The sequence below is a fragment of the Pinus tabuliformis genome, chromosome 7 (genome assembly GCF_031772625.1).
Source record: "Pinus tabuliformis cultivar Carrire ecotype Pingquan chromosome 7, CPIR1, whole genome shotgun sequence".
Taxonomy (NCBI): domain Eukaryota; kingdom Viridiplantae; phylum Streptophyta; class Pinopsida; order Pinales; family Pinaceae; genus Pinus; species Pinus tabuliformis.
Window position 1 is genome coordinate 310472988 of NC_142293.1, and position 27095 is coordinate 310500082.

The window sequence follows — 27095 nt, forward strand, 5'->3', positions numbered from 1 at the left end:
TGAAAACATATTTCTTAGGTCTGCTCTTGAATTGTTGTGGAAGATGATCAGGATGGGTTTCATATGTTGGAGCTTGTCTTCCTACATGGTGTTATATATTAAGTACAATGAAAAAATGAAATAACAAGGTTTCTAAGATAGGCCTAATGAATGTCATTGGGGACTTGCATAAAAATTGTGAAACATTAGTTCAACGAAAAGACATAACTAATCATTCATAGAGCCCAAACTGCATTCTGAAACAAAAAGTCCCTCGCCTACTTAACGGCAATCACCAACAACCCTTGATTGCACTTGAATATCCTAGGAGTTCATTTAGTGCTTTGTCGAGTACATATGCTTGCCTTTAAATCATCAATATTATTCAGCATTGTGTTCCGGTGGGCTGGTGGTCCAGAAATCATAAAAGACAGCAAATAACTCCAAGGGAATTAGTTATGTTTAAAGCTTGCCACTTCAAGGACTACCTGTATATAAATTACGTTGAACAATATATATAATCTCTACTTGAAGAGGATTATCAGGAACATGTAACATGGATACTGAATTATGTCATGTGAACGCCATGCACCAAGATCATCCATTTTCAAATTGTTAAGATATGGCCAGAGAATAATCAACTCTACTCTTCATGAATGCTACTTTCTCAGTAGAGAACTCAACTTCAAACTTCAGGGGTATTCGAGAATGGAACTTCAAATATTTAGAAAAAAACAGTAGACTTGAGGATTGGAAACACTGCAAGTACATTTCAAAACATTCTTCAACAGGAAACAGATTGAAACCAATAATTATATTATATACATGTTATAAACCCATATAAGAAAAGTCGTGGAGTGCATCAGAAAAATGTCCAGGAACACAGCCAACAAGTCAGGTTAGAAACAACCAAGAAACACAGAAAAGTAGCCACTAATTTATACTCCAGTATAGCTATCAGAAAGCCTAACAGCCTGCCGCTTTCAAAAAATTATCAAACGGACTTGCTGCAGGAAGCCGCATTGCCTGCCAAGGCTCATGTGGCAATGGTCCCCGATATAGATAACAAGAACTTGGAATTTTATCCATTCCTTGATCCCTTTGCATCGCAACCTGCACAAGGATATGAAATTCATAAGATGTAGGGGAAAGTAGTGCATTCCATTGCCCTTTTTCTAACATACAATTTGCAGTATCAAAGTGTTTTATTTCTTCTTAATTGAATAGTATGCTCTCAATTAAAATCTGAATTTGATTTGTTGTGTTGTCCCATGCATATAAGAGTGTGCCGGTGTATGGCCGAAGGGATAGATAAAGCGAGAGCAATAAAATCAACAAGTTACAACTACTCAAAAATTAAGATACTGTAGCCTCACCTTCCCCTCATTTTCCCCGAAGTTCTGGGGTACAAATGTCCTTTCTGACTCTTCATTGGCTGGTAATGTCAACAATAAAGTATCCGAATTTGTTTCTTCATTCATCCAGACAGATAGTTTTCTTCTTGTGCTGGAACCAAAAGCCTCACATTGGCTAGCCATTGCACTGAAAGGAAGTGGTGATGTTGAGACAGCAGCACTCGCAACATGTCCTGCCGCTTCAAGAGCCTGACAAAAGAAAATTATTCATTGCTCTGTAGAAGTAATTGAAGCAGGGACATTCTCATAGAGCATTGTCAAAGAATTGAAGTATATATTTATGATTAAAGTACAACGATACAAGAGGTGTACTGGAAGAACATATGTCCTATGCATAGAACTATTCAGAGCTAAACAATAAATCCTATATGAACCGACAGAGCTTTGATTAATTATATATAAGTTAAGGAAAAAAATTCACATTATCCCATATCGATGGAAGAACCAGTTTTTCCAATAAAATACAGGACTGGGCAATTGCTGTATGTCAATTAGCCATCTGTCTACAAATACTTGGTTAAAAGAAAATTCACAATATCCCCATACTGATCAACGAATCATTGTTCCCAATAAAATGCAGGAATGGATGATTGCTGTGTTCCCAATAAAATGCAGGATTAGGTGATTGCTGTATGGCAATTGTAACATACCTAATCCACATACCATTTGTTTTGTCCTGTTATAAACACATCTCAGTGATATCATATCTCTTTTCTTCAATCATTAATACATTTATTTCAGTGTGTTTTCTTTGATGACTTCAAGAATATCATAGGTTCTCGGTATCTTGGGATTTTCTTTATTTCATCTAGACATATCCATTTTGGTCCTTTTCTATGAAGGAGTGATGTTATTTCTTTCTTCTTTGAATGTAATAAGTTTGCTTGCTCATCTAATTGTAAGAGAAAGCTTGGTCTCTGTCCTTTTCAATTAACAAGACTCTTTGTTCTTGTTTATAGACCCATTGGTCTCTTAGAGACCTGTGTGACAATTATCACTCAATTAATATCTTTTAATGTCCCATGTGATTTCCATTCTTTTCATTCATAACTATAGCACTAGAGCTATATTTAATTCTTATAATTATTTTTTTTACCTATCAAACTACTGACCCTTTGGCCTAGAATTTCGGTGCACTTATCATTAAAAGTGACACCCAAGTTTATATATCTAATAAAATTAATTGTACATTTTGATTCACATTCCTTTTAGTAATTCTTTTCTCAACCATCACAAATATGGTTTTAATTTTATTTAACTCTAGCTTCTTCACCATTTTCCATCCATAATGGCTCAAATGGGGACCCCTTTATATGTTAAAAAATGTACTGCATAACATAAATAATTATTGAGAATTACTGAGAGGAATAAATAAAAAAATAACCAGCAACAACCATAAACACATAAACACAAATGTTTATCCGGGAAAACCCCAAATCCAGGGAAAAACCCAACTTAATAAGATCTTATTAGCATTGGCCAAAACCCTAGCCAATCCGACCAAGTGAACCTTCACCGCTCACCTCCAGGTCTTGCATTACAATGAAGTCCTTCCAGCCTTTTATAAGCTCCATTACATATAATACCACGGGCAGAATACTATGGGTGCACAATACCATGTGCCCCAAAACCATCCCTGTTTAACCTGGTCAACTTTGAGGATAGACCTAGATTCACTAGGGCTTCACCGGATGTCAGATGATGCTTTGAGGCCCATTACATTTTATGGTAAGCATCTATTGCAGTTGGGGGTATTGCAAGACTTGTTGATTCTAAATGGTTCCCCTGTTTCCCAGACTCTCGCTTTTTCACATGCCGACCATATGGTGGGGTGGCAAGTGTAGTTGATTATGTCCTCGCTAGCCATAACTTGCTCTCTTTTATTTTCCATTTCTTGGTCTCCCCCATCCCACTTGTCGATCATGCACTTCTTTCCTTCTCTCTCTGGTTTGACCCTCCCCTTCCACCCCATCGCTCCCCTCAGGGTCCACCCTAAACTACCTTCCGATTTGACGAAGAAGACCCTAACATCTTCTCCTCTACCCTACGCAAGATGCTCCCATCAGAGACCCATTTCTCCTTGCTTGATTCTGCTTCCACTAAATACACCTATCTTTCATCTGCCATTTGAGAAGCAACACTCAAATCCCCCCTCCCCCCACCCCACTCATTCCACTTCCATCTCACCTAAAGTTGGATCTCGCCCCATGAACAAGTTGTACGATGATGAATGTAAGACTCTACATCGAGAACTTCAATATGCTTTCACCCACTCTCAATCCTTCTACTCCGACCTCAAAGCTTCTTATCATTGTCTCCTTCGTCATAAGAAATGACTCTTTGTCTCTCATATAAGATGAGAACTTTCTGCTCTCCTTGCCCACTCCCCTAAACAATTCTAGCGTACCATCCTTCCTTGACGCTCCCCTCTTCCACTTGACCTCGACCCTACATCCATGTTCTCTCACACTTCCAACATTTATAATATTCCTGGGCATGCCCAAATTCATGTTACATCCCCACCCTGTTCCTATTACCTGTTCTTGGACAAAGATATTAGAGAGGCCATTTGGGTGATGAACAACAACAAAGCAGCCGATGAGGAAGGCTACCAAGCAGAGTTCTTTAAGCATGGTTTCCATGCTTTGGTTAGCTACTTGGTTGATCTCTTCAACAATGTAGTCCATGAAGGTTTCCCACCGACACGGTCACACCACATCATCCATCCAATCCACAAATCAGGTTCTAGCTCAAATCTCAATAACTATAGAAAAGTCATGGTGGGCCACATGTTCTCGAAGTTGTATGCTACTGTTCTACATAGGAAGTACTCCAATGACCTTGAGTAGAGACAACTCAGAGCTAGGGGACAAGCAGGTTTTCGACCAGCTTATCAGACTATTGACCACATCTTCACCCTTTGTGTCGTGATTGGGGAGGCACGACACCGCTCTTCGAAAGTTTATTGTTGTTTCGTAGATTTTTGGAAAGCTTTTGACTCTGTTTTGAGGGAAGCCTTGCCCTAGAGACTCAGAGATATTGGCATCTCTGCAACCCTATTGACTGCTATTATGCACCTATATGAGTTTGTTCTTGGTCGTCTTCACACGACTCATGGGATGTATGATTTCATTTGAAGCACTATTAGGGTTAAACAGGGTTGTACATTGTCCCCTACCCTGTTTGGGATCTATATTGATGAGTTGGAGGCATTTCTACACGAGCATATCCAAGACACTAACGGTTGCCTTCTTCACTAGGGTCTGATATCTATTCTACTATTTGTTGACGACTTGGTCCTCCTCTCCTCATCTCCAAAAGGATTACAGAGGCAGTTGGATGCCTTAGCTCTGCTTTGTGATCATTGACAATTGACGGTCAACCAGGGTAAAACCAAGGTTATGATCTTCAATGGGGTGAAGAAAACCTTAGACCTTCACTTCCTATTCAGAGGGGAGGAGATTGAGATCACCAACATGTATACTTACTTGGGGGTGCAATTCTCAGGGCCCCGCTTCAGTTTGCGACCAACACTTCAACCTCGGATCAACAAAGGGTATGGATCCTTAGCCCTTCTCAAAAGATAGTGCTTTCAATATCACTTCCAGGACATCTCGTCCAAGATAAGCCTCAAGGACACCTTGATCCGTCCAACTGTTCTATATGGCTCAGAGATTTGGGGACCTTCTTTACTTGAGTCAGATTGGGCTTCAACTGAGAGTCCAAATTCTTCTTCTCCGTCGCATCATTAGATGCAAACTGACAGTACCGCAGCACATCATCCTTGCAGAGTTTGGAGCTCAGCCCTTTCGGCTTGAGACAGTCTTCAGATTGGTTTCATTCTTGCATCGTGTTCAGGGCTTTGCAGACTTGATAAAGAGTAGGGACTGATATCTTTAGTTGGCATATTGCTCTTTTGAGACTATTGCTCGTTCTACTCCCTCAGGCCGAGCCAGATGTCGATTTACAAGAGTTTCAGATCTCTTAGAGTCAGTGAGAATTCAGTTGGATTGTCTCCCTCCTTTCCAATATTGCTTAGATGCTCCTCATCACCTTTTACCTACTAGAAAAGAGTTAAACAAGATCGTCAGGGAGGACATCTACAAGCAGTTCATCTAGGTCACCTGGGTCAATCCTCCAAGAGGGTTGCGCCCAAAGATGGCCTTCTACGCGGAGCATTTGTTGGAGTTGAGAGATAGGCTCATTGTTCGACCCCAGTATACGTTTCACCACTAGATGCATGCTCTTCGCATTCCTCTAGGCTACTTCAGAGTAGGTTCTGATAGACTTCGAGTAGAGAGGGACACAAGGTGGATAGACCAAACAGAATCTGCCAGGTATGTCATTTACAAGAAGTGGAGACCGAGGTGCACTTCATTCTTGGATGGCTTGTTTACTACGAGATCAAAGCAATATTTCATTGCTTGTTTAGAGATTCTCGGACCCTCGCTGACTTTTTCAGGTATCCCGATCAGAGATGTTTAACCCTATATATGCAGGAGGCTCTTAGGTTCCGAGTGCATATTCTTCAGCCTCCCATCAGACCAGACCTCACACAGAGGATCATGACATTTTTCAGGGTACTACCTTCAGACAGGGGCACCAAGAGACCAATTAATACCAGTATGTATCTAGACTCTAGATCAGTGAGGATCTATGGGACCTCACCTCGCCACACGAGATATCTCAGCAGCAAATCCATTTCAAATATGTTCCTGGGAGACAGACTAGGTCCTCGAAACATCAGCAGCACGCAAACCCCCCAAGAAATGATTTAGTGGACAATCTGCACTTTCCACCGGCTCTTCATCGGGCTAGTAGACTTTGCTAAGTTTCTTCAGTGTTCTTCATTCAGCCTCGAATGTTAGGAGAGATGGTTCTGATCCCCAGACTTATTAGCTCCTGGATCTTCTCCGCTGGGGCCAGATGTTGATTTACTTCATGCATTGTATCTTTTTTAAGAGACCGTTTGCTTCTCCCACTTTGTATGGACATCAGTGTACTCTATAGTCCCTTTGACCTACTTTGTGGTCATTAGTTGGACATAAATATAATTATCTTATGTTATCTACATATATTAACTATATGTAGGAATGATTTCCAACCATGCATCGATTTTTGTCATAACTCCAATATCCACATTATAGGGTGCCAGACCCCTATATATATGTATCTCCATGGTATATGTATTCAACATACGTTAGGTGATGATTATTAGAGTTCTACATAGGTTGAGGCATTTGTTTTTATTTTAATGAATATGGTTTGTATCCCATTTAGCTTTTACTTTACACTTGGTACTCTGGGATAAACACCACACCAAACTAACCATGTGAACTTCACATGGCCTCGGGTGAATTTCACATGGCCTCTGGTGAATGCACATTCAATGGCTACGATTTAGCAATGACATCTGACAGCACAAGATAGTTAGGGTTGTCAACTGAGTAACCCTATCCTTCGCTCTTTTTCCTCTATGTTCATCTGTTCCTCCCTTGGGACCATAGCGCTAAGCCTTTTGGTCTTGCTTTAAGGGTTTCCACTCAATTTTTTCTACAATTGTATCATAGCAACTACCCTAAGTCTCTCATCATTCCCCTTTATCATTTTCACTATTAAATTAAGGCGTTACTCTGTACCCAATGTTATTATCATTTTTTTTCCGGTGTAAAATTTCTCATCCTTTTGTATATTTTTGCAGTTTCTCGTTGGACTCATTATTAAAGTATTGGGTTTTCTTTCTATCTACCAGGTTAATTTTAGAGGAGCTTCAAAATTTGCAATCTTCCCAGGTACAAATTTTCTAGTTCTTGTTTTCAATTCTTTCGTTATTCTAGTACTGTGAATTGAGAGGACTTCCTCTAAATCTTTATGTTGCCTCATCAAGTACAGGAATACTTTGGTTCTTCTAGCAGTGGTGATTTCCTATATTGACTTCACCTGGAACAAAAGTACAAACTCTCTTTGTTGCCAACGCCAACATATATATATTTCTAAAGTATGTAAGTAATTTCGGTATTTCCAAAAATCCTCAGTTACGAGTGGTAAATGTTAACCATTATGGGGTTCCAAGGAAAGTTATAATTAGTTGTAATGTTTATGAAAATTACTTTTTTTTCATGACTTTATTCCATTTCTTTAGGGTTCTATCTGGAGTGTGGCGTCATTGCAACTTTGGTTTATCAATGTATTTTACTGGGTTTTCTTTTTACAACAAATAGCACAAGTTTAACTTACCTTCGTGGAATATCCCTGTTAGATTTCGGAGGAGGCCCTATGGGCGACTCCTCAAGGTAATATTATAAAACCTTCCTCAATTTGTTTTTTTTTCTTACGTGCTACTCTTAGAATCTTTGTTTCAGTTAACCTATTTTCCTTGAGGCTATCATGACAAGTACATTTCTTGAAATTCGTTTTAGTGCAACAAAATTAAGTTTTGTATTTTCTGGCAACTTTAAACACTAAATGGGGTCTAATTTCCAAGTTGGAAATTTTTATTTCACCCAAATGCCTTGTGGATGACCACGTGCATGTCTTGGTTCATTCCTCAGGGTTTCTTTTGTTTCCAACCCGTTTGAATGCCTTATATGGATTGAATTACTAAATCAATGGGGATTTATTGGTTTAGTTCCTATTTAAAAATTTGTATTAGTTTCTTGATTTCAACGAGTTGTCGCCTCTTCAGAGTCGTTGTCCTTTATCTCCTAGTCATAATATTGGAACTCTATTCGTTTTTGTATCTCTAACGAAAAGAGCTCGGTTAGTTTTTAATTCTATTATTATTCCTTACCTCGTCTTACTCTTGTACTGTCCATTAATATTTTATTCATTTCAAAAGGTTTGGCTTTCCAATTTAATCCATGATTACACTAAGTGCATCTGTGGTTACAATAACTTTTCTCATTAAAATACTTGTACTTACAACATTTAATGTTCTACTCATTTCCTCTATATGATATTTAAAATTTAAATCTTGCACTTGCAATTTGTTGAAATATGTAACTAGTTTCAGTCTTCATAATGACATATGTAATCATGATTTTATGTATTTGATATAAAAGGAAAATGAAATTTATTATTGTCATTCTTGATGCACGGGTTTCATGCTCAAGGTTATTTTTATAGGTCAAGAAACCATTGAGCGCTTATAGGGTTTGTAATTAAGTCAATAAGTCAATTGAGTCATTGTCTTCAGATTAGATTGCCAGCTAGGCATCTAAATTATTGTACTTAGAATTGTTGCTGAACATTAATAATAAAACCCTCAGTTGATGCACTGGTTTTCCCAAGTTGGGTTTTTCAGAGGACAATTGTCCAAAAATAATTGTGTCAAATTTATTGTGCTAGAATTTCTCAGTTTCCAATATTTTATTTTCCACAGTGTTTATGGTGAAAATCGCAGCAGTGATTTTATTCGTTATTTTCTATAGCAAATAAATTGCATAATTTTATTTTTTTTGAGTTAGAAGAGTAATTTATAGTAGCTGCAATAGATAGAATTTCACATGGTATCAAAGCTTAATTGATCAGCCGAGAAGGTTAGAAGCAGAGAAAGGAATTTCGTTGTTCAAAGGGAGCAGCAGATCGAAATTCCCAGAGAAACTGCATAGAGCCTAGAACAGGCAATTCGAGTTGTTGGGGCAACAATTCGATTTTTCAGTGGAAAGGAGGCAGCAAAATCAAATTGCTCAGATTAGTAATTTTGGCAGTGAGAGGGAGTAGTTGCAACTCAGATTTTCGTTGAGAAGAATCCTAGTTGGACGCAGAGAGTTTTTGTTGTAGGCTGTAGAGAAAAATTTGTGTCAGGAGAAAAAGAGGAATAACACACTCAATTTGTTCAAGTATAGCCATGGAAAAAAGTAACATTAAGGAGACTTCAGATTTGTCTTCCAGATTGAAAGACGAATTTGCTTGCTTAGCAGGATCAACTTCACAGGGAGTTTGGTATATAGACAGTGGAGCTTCAACTCACATCACTGGGGTTAGAGAATATTTCTTTAGCTACAAAGAGGAGCAGATGGATTTCTAGATTACTATGGGAAATACAACGAAATGTACCATCGATTTTCAGGGGGAGTCAGAAGCAAGCACCGGTGCTTCAGATGTATTGCATGTACCAAGATTGGGTATGAACTCGATTTCAGTATCCCAGTTACAGGATAACGGATATGATATTCACTTTATGGGGAAGAAAGTGTATGTCAAACACCTGAGCTAGAAAAAGGTAAGACAGATTGGAGTTCGAAGCAACAGATTGTACTAGTTACAAATTGATTCTCCAATGGCATTGATAGTGAGTAATAGTAGCAGTGGGAAGGAGCTGAATGAATTATGGCACAAGAGAATGGGACATCTACACCATGGAGCACTCAGGATGCTGAAAGAAACCATAACAAAGGTTCCTGAACTTGGAATTGAACACGATGATGTGTGCAGAGGGTGCGTACTTGGGAAGTATGCTAAGGAAACATTTCCAAGAAGTGACAGCAGAGTTGATGGCGTGTTAGGACTTATATACTCAGATATTTGTGGCCCGATGTCCACTAGAGCTCTCAACGATGCTGAATATTTCGTCACCTTTATTGATGATCATTCCAAGAAAACCTGGATCTACTTCTTGAAGACCAAGGATGAGGTCTTTGATCGGTTTAGAGAGTTTAAAGCTCTCCTGGAGAATGCGACAAGTAAGAAAAAATGCTTTGCTCAGATAATGGTGGAGAATATATTGATAAAGACTTCACAGATTTCTGTGCAAAGGAAGGCATCAAGAGAGAATGGACAACTCCATATAATCCACAACAGAATGGTGTAGCGGAGCGGAAAAACAGAACCATTGTTGGAGTTGCAAAGGCTATGTTATATGACCAGGATCTACCCAAATTTCTGTGGGCAGAAGCATGTAACACGAAAATATATATTCAGAATAGGACTCCTCATAGAGAATTGGGGAAGAAAACGCTAGAAGGAGTCTTCACAGGGAAGAAGCCAGAAGTCAACCACCTCAGAATTTTTGGCAGCATTGCTTATTGTCACATGCCAGATGATAAAAGGACCAAACTAGATCAGATCGCAAAGAAGGGATTTTTCATTGGGTACAACGAAACCTCAAAGGCATTCAGAATCTACATTCCTAGCAGTAGGAAGATAGTAGTAAGGCGAGATGTGAAGTTCATGGAGGACCGAGCTTTCAGGAGGTCTCGTGAGATGCCTGCAGGTGATCAAAATCAGCCAGCAAAAGCTCCTTTAGTCTAGCAACGGGAGCAACAACGGGGGGCAGCCAGTGGGACAAGCAGGGGGACAGTCACAAGGGTTGAGTACTGTGACCAATACCAATATTTCCTTAGGTGCAGGAAATCTGGAGAGTTCTCAATAGATGGAGCAATACAGATAGGATGAGGAGCTAGTAGAACCTCCCACGACTAGTGGTCGAGCCAGCAGAGAGGTTCGTCAGACATTAAGAGATGCAGAGGAATTTATTAGAACTCCTAGGACGAGCAAGAGACAACGCATATAGCCTGACATGTACCAAGCATTGGTAGCTCAGGTTGCAGAACCTTCCAGCTTTCAAGGAGGTTGCATAGCATCAAGTGTGGATAGATGCCATGGTAGAAGAGCATAGCTCTATCATGACAAAAGATGTTTGGGAGGTAGTGCCCAGGACAGAAGACAGATCAATTGTAGGTTCAAGGTGGATCTATAAGGTCAAATATGTGACATACGACAGAGTGGAAAAATACAAGGTTAGGTTTGTGGTAAAGGGGTATGCACAAAAGGAAGGGATAGATTATGAGGAAACCTTCGCCCTAGTTGCTAAATACACTTCTATTCGGTCAGTTATATCTCTAGCAGCTCATATGGGATGGCAGATTCACCAGATGGACGTCAAGACAACCTTCTTGAACGGACTGATATAGGAGGAAGTGTACATAAAACAACCAAAGGGATTTGAGACTCAAGAGAGGCACACACGTGTACAAATTGAAGAAGCCTCTATATGGGCTCAAGCAGGCTCCCAAGGTATGGTATGGTAGAATTGAAACCTACTTGCAGCAGATGGGGTTCGTGAAGAGTGACGCAGATCCCAACCTTTACTATTTGATGGTAGAGGATGAGCCCCACATTCTAGTTTTGTATGTGGATGACCTATTCTTGACAGGATCATCAGGGCTCATAGAGGATTGTAAGAGGAACCTGGCAATAGAATTTGACATGAAGGATTTTGGGTTGATGCACTATTTCCTAGGATTGGAGGTGTGGCAGAAGGATGGGGAGATCTTCCTTAGGCAAGGAAGATATGCTACAGATATTCTAAAGAGGCTCAAAATGCAGGATTGTAGAGCCATGTCTACACCCATGATTACCAACCGGAAGAAGATAGATGCGTCAAATGACAAGGATGTTGACCCCGCCTTGTATAGACAACTCATTGGGTCTCTCATGTATCTGGTCAACATTAGGCCAAATATTTGCTTCACAGTCAATACCCTTAGTCAGTTCATTGTGGAACCAAAAAAGGTACATTGGGCAATAGCGAGGCGTACTCTGAGGTACATTCACGGCACAGTCAAGTATGGGTTGAAATATACTCGAGAGTATGACACAGACTTTGTGGGTATACATATGTAGATTGGGAAGGCATTTCAATGGACAAAAAAGTAACTTAGAGTACTGCTTCAGTGGTGGATCAGGGATAGTTTCTTGGTGTAGCAGGAAGAAGAAGTCAGTAGCACTAAGCTCTGCAGAAGCAGAGTATATGGCAGCCAGCACAGCTATGTGTGAAGTTATATGGCTTCGGAAGCTGCTAGTAAGCTTGTTCAGGCAAAGGATGGAGGCGACCAGTGTCTATTGTGATAATCAGAGTTGCATAAAGCTCTCTAAGAATCCAGTGTTTCATGACAAGTCGAAGCACATCGATATTCGACGTCACTTCATTAGAGATTGTGTACAGTGAGGAGTAGTCTAGCTATAGTACGTTCCCACAGAAGAGAAGGTTGCAGATGTACTCACGAAATCTCTAGGGAGAGCTAAGTTCTTCTATTTTAGAGAACAGATGGGTATGGTGGAGAACCCATTTCAGTAGTAGGGACAGGGTATTTTAGATGTTGCAGTTGCAACAACAACAGATGAGAGGGAGTTGCAGTGCAGATGTAGTGTTGGCAGGGTCAACAGCAGCACAGATGCAATGTACATCAGAGTTGCGTAGTAGTTGGTGGGTATGATCTAGGTGGATGTTGGTGGCCACCCACCTATCCCACTTGGACCCCCACAATTGTCTCTTTCAGCTTTTTAGTTTCCTTATTTGTAGCACAATTTATTATTTTTACCAATTTTTCGGGTCCTGAACATCCGGAGCCGTTTTGAGGCCCTAAACGATGTTTTTTGGGAAATCTGAGAGCAACATGGGTCCATGTTATGGACCATGGACCCATGTTGCTCTTCCCATAGTTGTAGTGCTTGGATAGATCTTTCTAATGAACTATTGTACGCGTCAAACGGAGATTAGGTGCCAAAGTTACGACCCCGAAAAGTTGATGTACCAACTTACCCAAAACGGGGCCCACAATTTGGCGTTTCATCTTCTAGGGTTAGGTTTTCGAATGTTAAGGGTTTTCCATTGTTTCTCAACAATAAATAGGCCTTCAAGCCTCATTGTAACACAGTTCAGAGGCATGTAGCCGCCACATCTCTTCTTAGAGATAATCTACCATCGCCCTAGCTGGTTTATTTCCATTTCTGTTTGTAAGCATATTTCAGTATTTTACATTAATGAAATGAAGTATTATTTCTGCTGCATCTCTGTGTTTATGGTTATTTATGTAATTTGTTGCGTTCCTATTTAAATCCGGATCAGTAGTATCAGAGCGATCTACTTTTTCTCTAATTTTCTTTGCATGTCCCCAACGAGGTCAGGATATAAGGAGTTAGGGCTTGAACTGGTCAAACCTTTGCAAGATCAGCCTCGCAAATCATGACGGCCTCCCATGGCAGATGAAAAGAAAGACGAGGGGGCAGGAGATCCTATCAAAATCTTGCTCAAAGAAGCCCTTGAGTGAGAAAGGCACGCGATGATGGACAACTTTGCCCAGATCCTTCAGCGGCTACCCAGAGGTGACGCATCGACTTCCAACAACTACTCTGTAAACGGAACACCGTTTAAGGTACATGTTAAAAAATCCCCATATTTGAGGGTCATATAGATGTAGATGCCGTAGATAAATGGTTAAATCTGCTAGAGGGTTATTTTTCTGTTCATGAATTTTTGAGTCGGGAAAAGATTGTTTTCACTCTTCTCAAAGCAACCCCCAGAACTGGTGGGAAACCTACTGTGCGCAGAAGGATGAAAGTACGGACTCACTGTTCTCAGCCGTACCCACTTGGAATTCCTTCCGGGATGCCATCAAGGAGCAGTACTACCCTGTGAAAAGCTATGAGGACAAATACATAAAGTGGACCACGCTGCGGCATGGACGGGACCAAGATGTGCTGGAGTTCACAAACATTTTTCATAACCTTCGCACAGAGTTGGGTATCAAATATTTTGAGCTGCATCTGGTACTCAAATACCGCAGCTTCCTACACAAATACATCCAAGAAGAGAGGGAGTCCCTGAACATCTCCTCGCTTGGCATAGTGTACCGATACGCTGTTAAAATCGAGTAGAAGTTGAAAGAAAAGAAGCAAGACTTTGGATCTGCAAATCCGAAGACCAAAGGACAAAGCCAAGGCGGGGTGACCCAAGACAACCTGTCAAAGACGCAAGAAAAGAACAACACCACGAAGTTGAAGAAGGACACAGGGAAGTGATGTGAGTTCCACAAGAGTCCCACTCATAACACGAGTGTCGGATCAAGCAATCGTTGGTGGCCGAGTTGAAGGCTTCTGAATCAGATGCATGTTTCGACCCTAAGTCAGAACCCGACAAGGGGAATGGCAAAGGAAAGTAGATCATTGATGCGGAGCCCAACGTCACTACTGCCATCGCCAAGATCCAGAAGAATGAGCCCGGAGATCCAGAGGAGGGGGAACGCCTTTTCCACTCACAGATGTGGGTGAAAGGTTCGCCACTGCAATTCATTGTTGAGAGTGGGAGCCAAAGAACCTCATTTCAGCAGAGGTCGTGAAGTGGTTGGGCCTACCGACTACACCACACCCGTAGACGTACAGTATCGGGTGGCTTCACCAAGGACGGGATCTCCGAGTTCGCCAGTAGTGCCGCCTTCCGTACAACACCAAACCCTTCACAGACGAGGTATTGTGTGATGTTACACCTCTGGATGTTTGTGATGTACTATTAGGCCAACCATACTTGTGGAGGCGACATGCTCAAGGCCTCGTGCTGTCATTATTTCTTTGTGTAATTCATTATACAGGATACCTGAGGTAGCCCCACCAACCACCACCTCTTTGATCACTGCCAAGAAAGGTAGCAAGCTCATCTCCCAAACTAGGAAATTCATTTTCTATCTAGTTTGCTCCCAAAGTAAGGGGAAGATCGTCACCACATCCATGACCCCCGCAAAGGGTTCTTCCACGCAGCAGCAGCAGCAAAGGGATACGGTCATGACAGAACATAGGAACAACTTCTCCTCACCCATAGGGGTACCACACAAGCTTCAGGTGGGAAAAAAAGTCTGGTTGCATCTGCAGAAAGAACACCTTACCAAAACCCATCAGAAGCTCAGACCACTCTAACATGGGCCTTCCACCATTAACAAGGCTATGGGAAACAATGCTTTGGAGCACAACATTCCCCCATTCCTTCGCTTGCACTAAGTGTTTAATGTGGACCGCCCTCTACTATGCTTCCCATCATTGTTGGACACATCAGAGATTGCAGAACAGCTCACCAAGGACCAAGTTCAGCAGATGGAGGAACTCAACGCAATGGGGACCATTGCTTCCTAGGGGGGCAGGAATAATCCAAGTGGATGTTGGTGGCCACCCACCTATCCCACTTGGACCCCCACAACACTCTCTTTCAACTTTTTAATTTCCTTATTTGTAGCACAATTCACTATTTTTAGCAATTTTTCGGGTCCTGAACTTCCGGAGTCGCTTTGAGGCCCTAAATGATGTTTTTTGGGAAATCTGGAAGCAACATGGCTCCAAGGACCATGTTTCTCTTCCCAAAGTTGAGTGCTCGAATAGGTCTTTCTAATGAGCTATTGTACGCGTCAAACGGAGATCGGGTGCCAAAGTTACAACCCCGGGAAGTTGATGTACCAACTTACCCAAAACGAGGCCCACAATTTGGCGTTTCATCTTCTAGGGTTAGGTTTTGGGATGTTAAGGGTTTTCCATTGTTTCTCAATAATAAATAGACCTTCGAGCCTCATTGTAACACAGTTCAGAAGCATGTAGCCACCACATCTCTTCTTAGAGATAAGCTACCATTGCCCTAGCTAGTTTATTTCCATTTCTGTTTGTAAGCATATTTTAGTATTTTACACTATGTTGCCAGGAAACGTGGGTGCGGGGACGGGGACGGGGACGGGGACGGCATTTTTGGAAACAAGGTGCGTGGATTCGTCGGGTAATATAATAATATTAAATTTTAATAATTACATTTTATAAATTTATAATTTATAATTTATAATTAATAATATATATGAAATTTGAATTTGTATATTTTTTCAACTTTAAATTTTAAACAAGAAAACTTTAATGATAATCATTTAAACATGCATATTATTAATTAATATTTCATATATATATAATTAATAATACATATGGAATATATTAAAGTTGAAAAAATATAATTAATAATATATATGAAATTTGAATTTGTATATTTTTTCCAAACCCATTCTGATAATGCATAAATGGACATGCTTACCATTTTCATCTGATGGCAGTCTGGCACATGCCTTCAGAATAATAGTGAAGATCACCTGGTTTGGATTTATGCCAAACCAAAGCATTCTGCCACAAATTGGAAAGCATCCATGCAACAGTTATGGTCAACATATCGTGCTGTCATTGAGTTCCACGAAACCGCATACCACGCAAGCATCCTATCAAATATAGTTTTGCAGGTCAAACTTGTTCCGTAACTCTATATTGCCATATTAACATTGCAGGCATCATTGTTTGTCTGATCACACTGCTATAATGTCCATCCTTTTCCATGCTTCCAATTTCTCTTCCTATGCTTATCTTTCATTTTATTTTCCAAATCCAACAGAATTTCAGACCTTTCTCAATTGTTATGTTACCTGTTTGACCCTCAAACACAAGTCCCCAGTATTAGCTACCATAAAGAAGAGTGAAGATATTAACTATTGTTTTATACAGACAAGCATAACATCTGTTGCCTGGTGCAATTAACTTATTCAATTTAGAGCTGCACCATATTTTCATCCAAAAATGAAACACATGAAATCAGTAAAAAGTCAATTATACAGCTTTCTGGCAAGCGTCTTTTGTCAAGCCAACATATGGAATAATACATTACAGCTATAAACTATAATTCTTGTGTGCATCTCTCTATGTCCATTAATGTCTGTTCTCTCTATGTCCATTAATGTTTGTCTATATGTATGCATCGATTTGTGTGCATACATCTACATCTTATATGTATTTATGTGAGATTTGAATTTCAACACTTCTCATCATGAGCAAAAATAGAACAAGAGTGTCTCTGAAAATTCCTTTACTGCTATTTATAAGTCATTACCTGAAGCTCCAAAGAAAAAAAAGGTCTCTAACTGAAGCCCGATCCCTATTCTGCCCAGACAAGCTCTCTGCAATCATATATCCAAGGAGGTCGACAGTCCACTCACATCTTTTATTCACTTGAAAAGTTGAATATCTTGATGTAACTTCAACCTAAAAATTTTGAAAATACCCATGCTACTTCAAACTTGTTGTATGCGCTCTTGTCCTTGAGAAATGCCCTAGGGAGATATAGCCTTTGGCATGATACATGAAAACAGTAAAAAGTCCTCAAACCTCCACTCCCTTTGTAGAGACACCAACACAATAATACAGCACTTCCAGCTAACTTATTTTACTTAAGCCTCAATATAAATCCCAAAAAAACAGAGTTGAGGAAATAATGAAGTGGATTAAATCACTCAGCACGGTTTCCTGCATGGTAACCTCATTTATGAACTTGGCAGAATAGTGGCAATTACGACATATGCACTTCTTGCACTTTTGATGAGACTCAGTGGTCTTTACAACTTGCTGAAAAGCACAAACAAAATATAAGCTTCTTCCTCTTGTAAAACAATGCAGATTCCCACCACTCCTATTGCACATCATGTGATGATCACTACCACCTGCTCCTGTTTCTTATCATGCAGCATAAAGTGCACATCAAGTACATCCCCTGCTTCCTTCATCAACCCTGTCAGTCACTGCAATTCTGCATAGATCTCCTCTGTCTGTGGGTGTGATCTATCTCCTACAACAAATGTATGCACTTTGTTCTTAACCTCAATCCAACTATATATTATTAATTATATTTTTAATATAGTTTTTTATGAAGAACCCAAAGAACCCAACCCGAAGAACCCAAAGAACCCAACCCGAAGAACCCAAAGAACCCAAGAACCCAAGCACCCGAAGAACCCAAGAACCCGTTAAAGGAAAAGAACCCAATTTTTTTTTTGAAGAACCCGGTTCTTCTGGGTTCGTCTGGGAAGAACCCGTACCCGAATCCGGTACTTGGGTGCGGGAACCCGGGACGGGTTCGAGAACCCCACCCCCGGGTGCGGGTACCCGTGCAACACAGATTTTACATTAATGAAATGAAGTATTATTTCCACTGCATCTATGTGTTTATGGTTATTTCTGTAATTTGTTGCGCTCCTATTTAAATCCGGATCAGGGTAGCAGCAGCTAGACATCAGTAGCGTAGCAGGAGATGATGCAGAGACAGAGTGTTGCTACAGGAAGCAACAATGCTAGAACACATTCCTCGCTAAGGAGTGTTAGTTTTTGCAGCATCGGATGTGTTTTATCCACGAAATTTTGTGGAGAGGCTAGAATACATGAGATCTCCAAAACCTGGAAATTGTTTATGGAAATTCCGCCTAGAAGTGTCCAATTATATTATTAACCAATTTTTAAATCTTTCCCAAGTCTAAACTTAGCGAATATGGTTAATTAATTAGTATCAATTCAGATAAGGCGTGAATCATTTAGAAACTCACACAGATCAACCCAAAAATTATCATAGCCATTGATTAAGTTTTAATCTTAACCATTGATTCTCCAATAGTGGATTATAAAAGGAAGTCGATGTGGTGATGGAGATCATCCAATGCAGATACTCAGTTGCCCAGGCAGTTTGATTTTCTCAATAGTGGCAGCTTAGCAGAGAAGATAGAGCCAGAGGGTGAGTAGCAAGTGGAAGAGGAGAGAAGTAGCATTCCGAGAGGAAGTTTTTCAGTTCCCGGAAGAGTCGAAGGAAGGAAGGCCGAAATATTCAGAGGGATGGCGTAGGCATTGTGTAGAGGGTGACGCAGGCATCACAGTGCAGAGGCTAGGGAAGCTATTTCGGAGGCAGAAAATAGCTATGGGGTGACAGAAAATTCTCACAATATTTTTGCCCATATTTTCTTCAGATTAGATTGCCAGCTAGGCATCTAAATTATTGTACTCAGAATTGTTGTTGAACATTAACAATAAAACCCTCATCTACTGCATCGGTTTTCCCAAGTTGGGTTTTTTTGGGGACAATTGTCCAAAAATAACTGTGTCAAATTTATTGTGCGCTAGAATTTCTCAGTTTCCAGTATTTTATTCTCCGCAGTATTTTTATGGTGAAAATAACAGCAATGATCTTATTCGTTATTTGCCATAGAAAATAAATTGCATAATTTTTTTTCTTTTTGAGTTAGAAGAATAATTTCCAGTAGCTGAAATAGATAAAATTTCACAGTAAAACCCTCAATCCAAAGGTGCATGTGAAAATGATGGTGCTAGAGTGAGAAATACTTCAAGGATAACAGTCATATCCACTATACCTGCTAGAGGGGGTCCAACATCTGCGAGTTACTATAATGAGAGGAGGGTGCAATCATGGAGGCATGAGTTACCCCTTTCTTCAGCCTCTTTTCCAATCCCTCTAGTGCACCCTTTACTTTAATGATCTATCTTTCTTTCTTGCATAGCTTAGGAGACCAAGCTTGCTTTATGCTTTTCCAATACCCCTTAAAGACGTAGGAATTCCTCACGCATCAGGGTTGGGACATTAGAGTTCCTTTTAGATACAGCATGAAATGCTAAGGAACTGGGTGATGGCTAATGAGGGGGCTAGAGCTCATGCTAGGCTTTTGCCCACACTTACTAAGTCCCAACCATCTTTTAAGAAAAGAATAATGAGTATGTACCTTTTGGCTTCATTCCTTTCAAGTTGTTGTAGTATGATTTCCAACAATTGTATCCAAATCTTCATCCAAGGTATTCTCTTTCCCTAGTTTTGAATACTTATTGGGTATCTAAGGATTTGAAGGAGCATTGGGTGAGGTGCTTGCACAATGTTCAGATTATATTCCTTTCTTATAAGCAAGTGTGTTTGCTAGGCCTACCATTTCACAAGGCATTCAGTCTAAGGCCAAGTTAGCCAACACTGGCATGTCGGACAACCATTCCATATTTGGCAATTGTTGGAGTTAATTAGGCATATCTTCTAGGACTGTTGATTTTTCAAGAATTGTTGGATTTGGTTTGAGGATCATCAATCAGTGCTTCTTTAGGGTAGGGATCACTGGAAAGCATCATTGTTTGGGGATGGTTGTGATTTTGTTCACAATGTTTTCTCTAGGCATTGGCATTGCTTGAGGATAGTGGTGCTATTTGTTTTGTGAAAACTGAGTTGTAAATTTGTTTTTGAACATGAGGTTAGTTCTTTGTCTGCCTTTAGTTCGGTACGGAAGGTTGAGATTCATCATCGGTGGTTGGCAAAAGGAGCTTTACTGATCAAACTTGCCCAAACTTTGGATTGTACAAAGTACTCTACATTTACATTTGGTTTTGTAGCTCATTGGAAGAGGTTATGAAATTCATTGTACATACCTTCCAGTTTTTGGTTCTCTGGTTGTAAATATTTTTCTGTAAATGTAGGCAATATTTGTAATGTTCCCAATTTTGTGAATGTAAAAATCACTAAGGAGTTTTGCCAATTTTTGGTAATATTAAATAAAAAAGGGAAAATATTATTTTGTGGGAGAAAGATGGAAATTATTATTTTAATGGAGAATGGCAAAGAATAATATTTTATTGGAAAAGGGAGGCAAATTATTATTTTAATGGAGAATGGCGGCAAAATAATGTTTTATTGGAGAATGGTGACAAATTATTATTTTAGGGAAAATATTATTTTGTGGGAGAAAGATGGAAATTATTATTTTAATGGAGAATGGCAAAAAAATAATATTTTATTGGAAAAGGGAGGCAAATTATTATTTTAATGGAGAATGGCGGCAAAATAATGTTTTATTGGAGAATGGAGACAACTTATTATTTTTCTGGAATGGCGGAAAAGTATTATTTTATTTAAATGGCGACAAAAGTCTCCTAGCAGAAAATGGCCCCCATCAATGAAATAATAGGAAAAAAGGAGAATCTAGAAGCTAGAGGGAGGCTCCATGAAGAATTATAAAAGGAGGAACTCAATTGCAAATCACTCTATTCCTATCTATCTCTTGAGATAGAAAAGAAGCTCAAGCGAGTTTCAAGAGTTTCAATTGAAACTCAAGGCTAATTTCGGGACTTTGAGTGCCACCCTAGTTAGCTCTCTGGGAAGATTGTGAAAATTTATGAATCTAACACATCAGAAATCCCTATTGTTATTTCTGGTTTATTATCTCCTACTTGTTCTTTACATTAACAAGTTATTTAATCATATAAACATTGAAATAAACACAATAGCAACCTTCAAAAATATACAGATCAACAACTGAAATAAACTGAGACAACACAAGGGACACCGTTTTTTTTGGACAATCGTCCCCGGAAAAACCAATGTGGGAAAACCGATGCAGCAGATATGAGGGTTTTATTATTATGTTGTTTTCTGAATACAACTAGGGTGCCAGAAATGGCTCACCCTTCAGAGATTTTCCTTTACAGAAGTACCTTTCTTCGAAGACAGATATTCTGGCTAATCAGCAACCAGATGAATAGCCTAACAGTGACTTCGAATGCTCCCTAAGTTGGACAGCAAAACCTGCTCCAAGCTACCCTTAGGAACTGTGTCGCCTTCTATGGCTCTGCATCAGCTAACCAACTCTCAGTTTGCCCCACGAAAATTCCTCAGCGCTGCCTCTTTAGCCCAACATCAGCTCTGCAGCCCTCCACACTGCCTACGTCAGCCTCTTGGCCCTCTGTGTCTTTTGTACTGGCCTCCTCAGCCTCTGCATTAGTCTTGTCTACCTCTGCGTCAACCTTTTTAGGCTTTGCGCTGTCTCTCCAGCATTGTTTTCAGAACCGGCCAGCTCGGAATCGACTCGGCCGAGTTGGTCTGAGCCGATGTCCAAAATATTGACCCGGCCATGGAAACAGTTCGGCCAATCAGGTTAATACCGAGCCGGCCGAGTTGTCTAACAACTCGGCCAGCTCGGTATTAACTCGGCCGGCTCGGCCGAGTTAGAGACTACGGCCCACAAAATCCTGTAAACTGCGATTTAAAAAAATAAAAATTGGGGGACTCCAAACCAGTTTATAGTTTGCCTATTTGGTCTTTGGGGTCCATTCCCGTCTCCTAAACCCTATTTAACCCACCCAACCCCTCTCATTCTCTCATAGCGATCTCATGCATTTGAGTGAGAATTTCAATGAGAGTTTGTGAGGAGTTGTTGAGTTTGTTTTTGGAGCAGCAGTGAGGAGTCTTGGACAAGCATTGTAGCTGGAGTGAGGAGCTTCTTGGGCAGCCATTTGGAGCAGCATTTTCCATTGAGGAGTTGGTTTCTTGGAGCAAACTTGAGGAAGTAGTTTGTGCCTGGAGGTATTTTTTTTCACTTGTGAAAATTTGCTTTTGCTTATTAAATTTTATGTGCAAATCTGGAAATCCTAAAGAGTGTTTTTTGTGAAAGAAATGAACATTGAATCAAAGTTTTTTTTGTTTGTTTTCATTTTCAGATTTTTTGCTTTCATTTCCAAGTCAAAAAATGGCACCTAGAGTGAAAGATGTTGCTTGGGCATATGTTGAAATGGTTGATAGTCAAATGCATTGCAAATTTTTCCATAGGAAAATTAAGGAAGGCCGTGGGGCATTAATAGGTTGAAACAACACTTGGCATGGATTAGAGGCCAAATTACTCCATTTCCAAGTCAAAAAATGGCACCTAGAGTGAAAGATGCTGCTTGGGCATATGTTGAAATGGCTGATAGTCAAATGCATTGCAAATTTTTCCATAGGAAAATTAAGGAAGGAAGTGGGGGCATTAATAGGTTGAAACAACACTTGGCAGGGATTAGAGGCCAAATTACTCCATGTACCTCACCAGAAATTGGGGAGATTAGGAATGATTTGTTAGCCAGCTTTATGTTTAAAGAAGATAAGGCTAGGCAAAAAGAGTTGAAATTGGGAGGAAGAGGTATATACAAAAAATGTTGGCTACCAACCCCCATTTTGATTTTGAGGGTTCTTCCTCTATCCCTTGTACTTATGCATCCAATCCCTTCTGATATGTTCCTCCCTCTTTTGAGTCTATTCAAGAAAAGGGAAAGGGTAAAATGAAAAAGGGTGATATGAATATCAAAAGTTATTTCACTCCCTCCTCTCTATCAGATGCACATGGTCCTCAAGCTAGTAGAATTCAAATGCAGCCCACTTTAAATGACCATTGGAAGAAAGAATTGAGGGAGACTGCTTGTGATTACATAGCTAGATGGTGGTATGATGTTGATATCCCCTTCAATGCTTCCCATTCACCATATTATGAGCCTATGTTTGATGTCATACATGCTGCTGGAAAAGGTTTCAAAGGCCCTACTATGCATGAGCTAAGGGGGTATCGTTTGCAGAAATAAATTTTATCCATTAATGACTATTTGAAAGATTTCAAGGACTCATGGGCAAGAACAATATGTACCATCATGTCAAATGGATGGACTGATCAAAGAAACCGTACCATCATAAACTTTCTTATCTTCTACCCACAAGGAACCATGTTTCTAAAATCAGTTGATGCATCTAATAAGGTAAAATATGGGCAATTGTTGTTTTAGTTATTGGATGAGGTTGTTGAGGAGGTGGGGGTGGCTAATGTTGTTCAAGTCATCACAGATAATGCCTCTAACTATGTTCTTGCTGGTAAACTGTTAGAGGAAAAACACAGGACCATCTTTTAGACCCCATGTGCTGCACATTGCATAGACCTCACGCTTGAGGATATTAGCAAATTAGATTGGGACCTTGGGTCAAAAACACTGTAGATCATGCCAGAAGCATAACAAAATTTATCTACAATCATTCATGGATTTTGAGCTTGAGGATGAAACACACAGGGGGCAGGGATATTATTAGGCCTGCCATCACTAGATTTGCTACTCATTTTTTGGCATTGCAATCTATGCTTTCACAACATAGAAACTTGCAAAAGATTTTTTCTAGTGAAGAATGGAGTCAAAGCCAGTGGTCTCACAAACTGGAAGGCAAAGAATTGAAAAAGAAAGTTAATGAAGAAATATTTTGGAGAAAGGCAGCAGAGATTGTGAAGCTTGTTGAGCCACTGGTTAAGGTGTTGTGGTTGGTGGATGGGAAAAGATTGGCTATGAGCTTCATTTATGAGGCTATGGATCAAGCAAAGAAGCAAATAAAGAGGGCATACAAGGATAAAGTGGGCTAAGTATGGGTCCATTTGGCCAATCATTGATGAAAGATGGAACAATCAACTCCATCGCCCTATACATGCAGCTAGGTATTTTTTGAACCCACGGTATCATTATAAAGCTAAGGTGATAGGAGCTTTGAGGGCGGAGGTTAGAGATGTATTGATTGACTGCATTGGCTGCATGATCCCAATGGAGTGTGATCAGCTGGAGATACACCGACAGGGCACAACCTTCAGCACTGCCTCAGGTACCTTTGGGGAGAACCTAGCAAAGATTGCAAGGGAAGCAGATGAGCCAGGTAAACAAAAATTTCAATTTTCAAATTCTTAATACTTATTTTGTTAAATCGTTTATAATTTGAAAGTCAGATATAATTTGTAATTTTGTTGAGCTAACTCGTTACACTCCTATGTTTTTTACAGCACAATGGTGGGAGGCTTTTGGTAGCCATTGTCCAAAATTGCAGAAATTTGCAATTTGTATTTTGAGTCAAACTTGCAGTGCTACACCCGACATCTGTCATCATGCTACTGTCGTTAAGGACTCCCATAACCGGATATGATCCAAGAGTTTGGGTACCTCAAGGATCCTGCTCGTAGTATGTAGTCCTCCTAACTACAACTCAATGTCTCCCCACCTCTTTTCTAGAGGTGCATGAGCACTCATGGCACAATCGTCATCAGTCTCGACCTCTTTCTCCGCCTTCGCTGGAGCTGCCTTTGAATAAGAAGCCTCTCCTTTGCTTTTCTTCCTTGGACACTGGTATGCATAATGTCCCAGCTCCCCACAATGGAAGCACTTAACCTTGGAGATGTCCTTCTTCTTCCTCTTTTGCAGCCCCTGTTGTCCCGCAGATGCGAGAGTTGCATCCTCCTCCTCCTCCTCCTTGACTCTGACTCCCTTACCACTACTCCCTGCCTTGGTCAACCTCCTGATCTCTTCCTGTCAAAGAGCTACGCACATCTCCTCCCAACTGGGAAGAGTAGCCTTGCCCAAAATACTTTGGAAAAATGTCTTCGACTCCTCGGAGACTGCATTTAGGGCAGTCTTGACCATAAAATCTGGATCTGGTGTAGACCCCACGAAAGTAAGCTAGTCGTGAATCTCCTGCCACCTGAGAAGGAATGGATCTATCTGCTCTCCCTTCTGCATCTGATACGACCTCAGTTGATTCTCTAATAGCATTTTCTGTTGCACGAAAGAACCCTGGTATAAGGTTGTCAAAGTGTCCCACATCTTCTTTGTTTGTTCTTCTCAGCAATATGTGGTATGACATGATCTTTGACCCCATCAAGGATCATGCATTTCGCCCTCGCCTGGGCATCCTCATACTTCTCTTTCTCAGTTGGGTCAATTGGGATAGCCACTACTTTCAAGGCATAGTCCTTGATTCAATATCGATCCAGGACTGTCGGGATCTTGGCCTTCTCGATGAGAAAGTTGGAAGCCCCATCCAACCTGTCCTAATTCCTTAGTTCGTTCAGTGCCATTTCAACTCCTCTTCTGGACTACGTATAAGTCTCGACTCCCCTCTTAGAAATCTACCTCTGAGTCCTGATTTCCCTCCTAGAAACGCTCTGGCAAGCTGAAGAACCAGTGCTCTACAATCCTCCTTGCAACTGCATCTTGGATCTAGATTCCTTGGATAGAAATCCGTCAGGGTAGTGATTCCCTCTACCTTGATTTCGTCTTCTTAGACATTGTTCTACCTCGATAGAAACAGCGTCCCACCAGCTCCTCAAATCACAATCTGCACATGGCTCCCCAAGTCTCGGCAACTGAAGAAACAGAGCCTTTTAGGCTCTGCGCAATCCCGACAAAGGCTGAATCTGCTCCTCCGACCAATTGCGTCAGTCCTACCTGGTTGAGCAGGATGACATGGCTCTTCATTAGCCTCTTCTACCTCTCTCTGCCTCTGCGCTGGCCCTTCCCTTGGCTCGAAATGATGTCGTAGGTTCTGCATCACTTCTTCGCTTACTACTTCTGCTCTGGAACAACGGTGTCTCTCGGGACAGCTGCTTCTGCTGCAAATTTTTAGATTTTTGCTGGTGTCTTCAGTCCTCCTGTGATCTGCAATCGCTCGGGTACCATGTGAGGATTTCTTAATCTAACACATCAGAAATCCCTACTGCTATTTCTGGTTTATTATCTCCTACTTATTCTTTACATTAACAAGTTATTTAATCATATAAACATCAAAAAACACACAATAGAAGCCTTCACACATATACAAATCAACAACTGAAATAAACTGAGCCAACACAAGGGACACCGTTATTTTTGGACAATAGTCCCCGGAAAAATCCAATGTGGGAAAACCAATGCAGCAAATATGAGGGTTTTATTATTATGCAGTTTTTTGAATACAACTAGGGTGCCAGAAACGACTAACCCTTCAGAGATTTTCCTTGTCAGAAGTACCTTTCTTCAGAGACAGATATTCCGGCTAATCAGCGACTGGATGAATAGCCTCACAGTGACTTCGACTACCCCCTTAGCTGGACAGCGAAAGCTGCTCCACGCTACCCTAAGGAACTGCATCACCCTCCGGAGACTGCGTCACCCTCTACGGCTCTGCGTCAGCAAACCAGCGCTTAGTCTTCCCCACAGAAATTCCTCAGCGCTGCCTCTTCAGCCCAGTGTTAGCTCTGCAGCCCTCTGCGCTACCTGCATCAGCCTCTTTGCCCTCTGCGTCTTCAGCCTCTGCGTCAAACTCCTTAGGCTCTACGTTGTCTCTACGAAACTCTCTCTGCCTCTCTGTTCTATATTCTCGGCCTTCTGCCGATCTTCCCCTCGCTACAACAGATCACTAACTTGATTTCTCAGCAAACCCTATTGCCTCTGCATCAGCCTCTTGGCCCTCTCTGTCTAATACGCTGGCCTCCTCAGCCTCTGCGTCAAACTTCTTAGGCT

At 40.7% G+C, this 27095-nt stretch overlaps 1 protein-coding gene across 3 annotated transcripts in view; it reads right to left on the minus strand.

The window, feature by feature from the left end:
• Positions 1 to 745: 745 nt before the first annotated feature.
• The window catches only part of LOC149247113 (protein SEMI-ROLLED LEAF 2-like), a 336900-nt gene continuing 310550 nt past the window's right edge, over positions 746 to 27095 (minus strand). For all 3 annotated transcript variants that reach the window (XM_089458129.1, XM_089458131.1, XM_089458130.1), the window contains exons 19-20: positions 1356 to 1583; positions 746 to 1092 (exon numbers count right to left, since the gene is read on the minus strand). In XM_089458129.1, coding sequence (XP_089314255.1) covers positions 946 to 1092; positions 1356 to 1583 — 375 coding nt within the window. In that variant the 3' untranslated portion in view covers positions 746 to 945. The remainder of the gene's footprint in view (positions 1093 to 1355; positions 1584 to 27095) is intronic.